At 38.2% G+C, this 544-nt stretch overlaps 1 protein-coding gene across 1 annotated transcript in view; it reads left to right on the top strand.

Moving 5' to 3' along the window:
• LOC119591563 (2-oxoglutarate and iron-dependent oxygenase domain-containing protein 2-like) overlaps positions 1-544 on the top strand; it is a gene marked incomplete in the record, with an annotated part of 7,677 nt that overhangs the window by 4,251 nt on the left and 2,882 nt on the right. Inside the window, 1 exon segment of the mRNA XM_037940325.1 lies at positions 5-190. Within this exon segment, the coding sequence (XP_037796253.1) occupies positions 5-190 (186 nt within the window).

Raw genomic sequence — 544 nt, 5'->3', positions numbered from 1 at the left:
CCAGATCAACCTGGGAGAGCTGGGTTTTGATGACTTCATCACCAGACTCCGTGAGGATTATTTAAGCCACTTGACACAGCTCTTGTATCCTGATTGGGGTGGAGATACCCTAGACTCGCACAAGGCATTCATTGTCACTTACAAGGAGGGAATGGATGTAGAACTTGGGTATCACTACGATAATGCAGAAGTAAGAAAGAGCAGTACACAAAGATGCTGATGACCCAGAGTATTGGTCTTACCACAAGCTCTGCATTGCATAACTCAAAGAGAAATAAACAGAAGAACAATAATTGACTTCTTATTCTAAGTAATGTGTAAGAAATAAGTAAATGTTGAATATATAGTGATACAAATGGCTTTAGCAACACAATGACTCTGAGATATACACTGGCAAAAATAGCAGATTATATTTGCATTTGCAACAAAGGAGCAGATAGGGAAAAGTTTTGCAGTAACAATGAGAATGACATAATATTTAAAAGTATTTGGTGTGAGGACATGCTGTGGAAGGTATCTCTCCTTTGCAGAATAGTTTAGGAAA

This window comes from Penaeus monodon, chromosome 28 (genome assembly GCF_015228065.2).
Source record: "Penaeus monodon isolate SGIC_2016 chromosome 28, NSTDA_Pmon_1, whole genome shotgun sequence".
Taxonomy (NCBI): domain Eukaryota; kingdom Metazoa; phylum Arthropoda; class Malacostraca; order Decapoda; family Penaeidae; genus Penaeus; species Penaeus monodon.
Note: the sequence above shows the minus strand (reverse complement) of the source record. Positions and strands in the feature narration are given on the sequence as shown.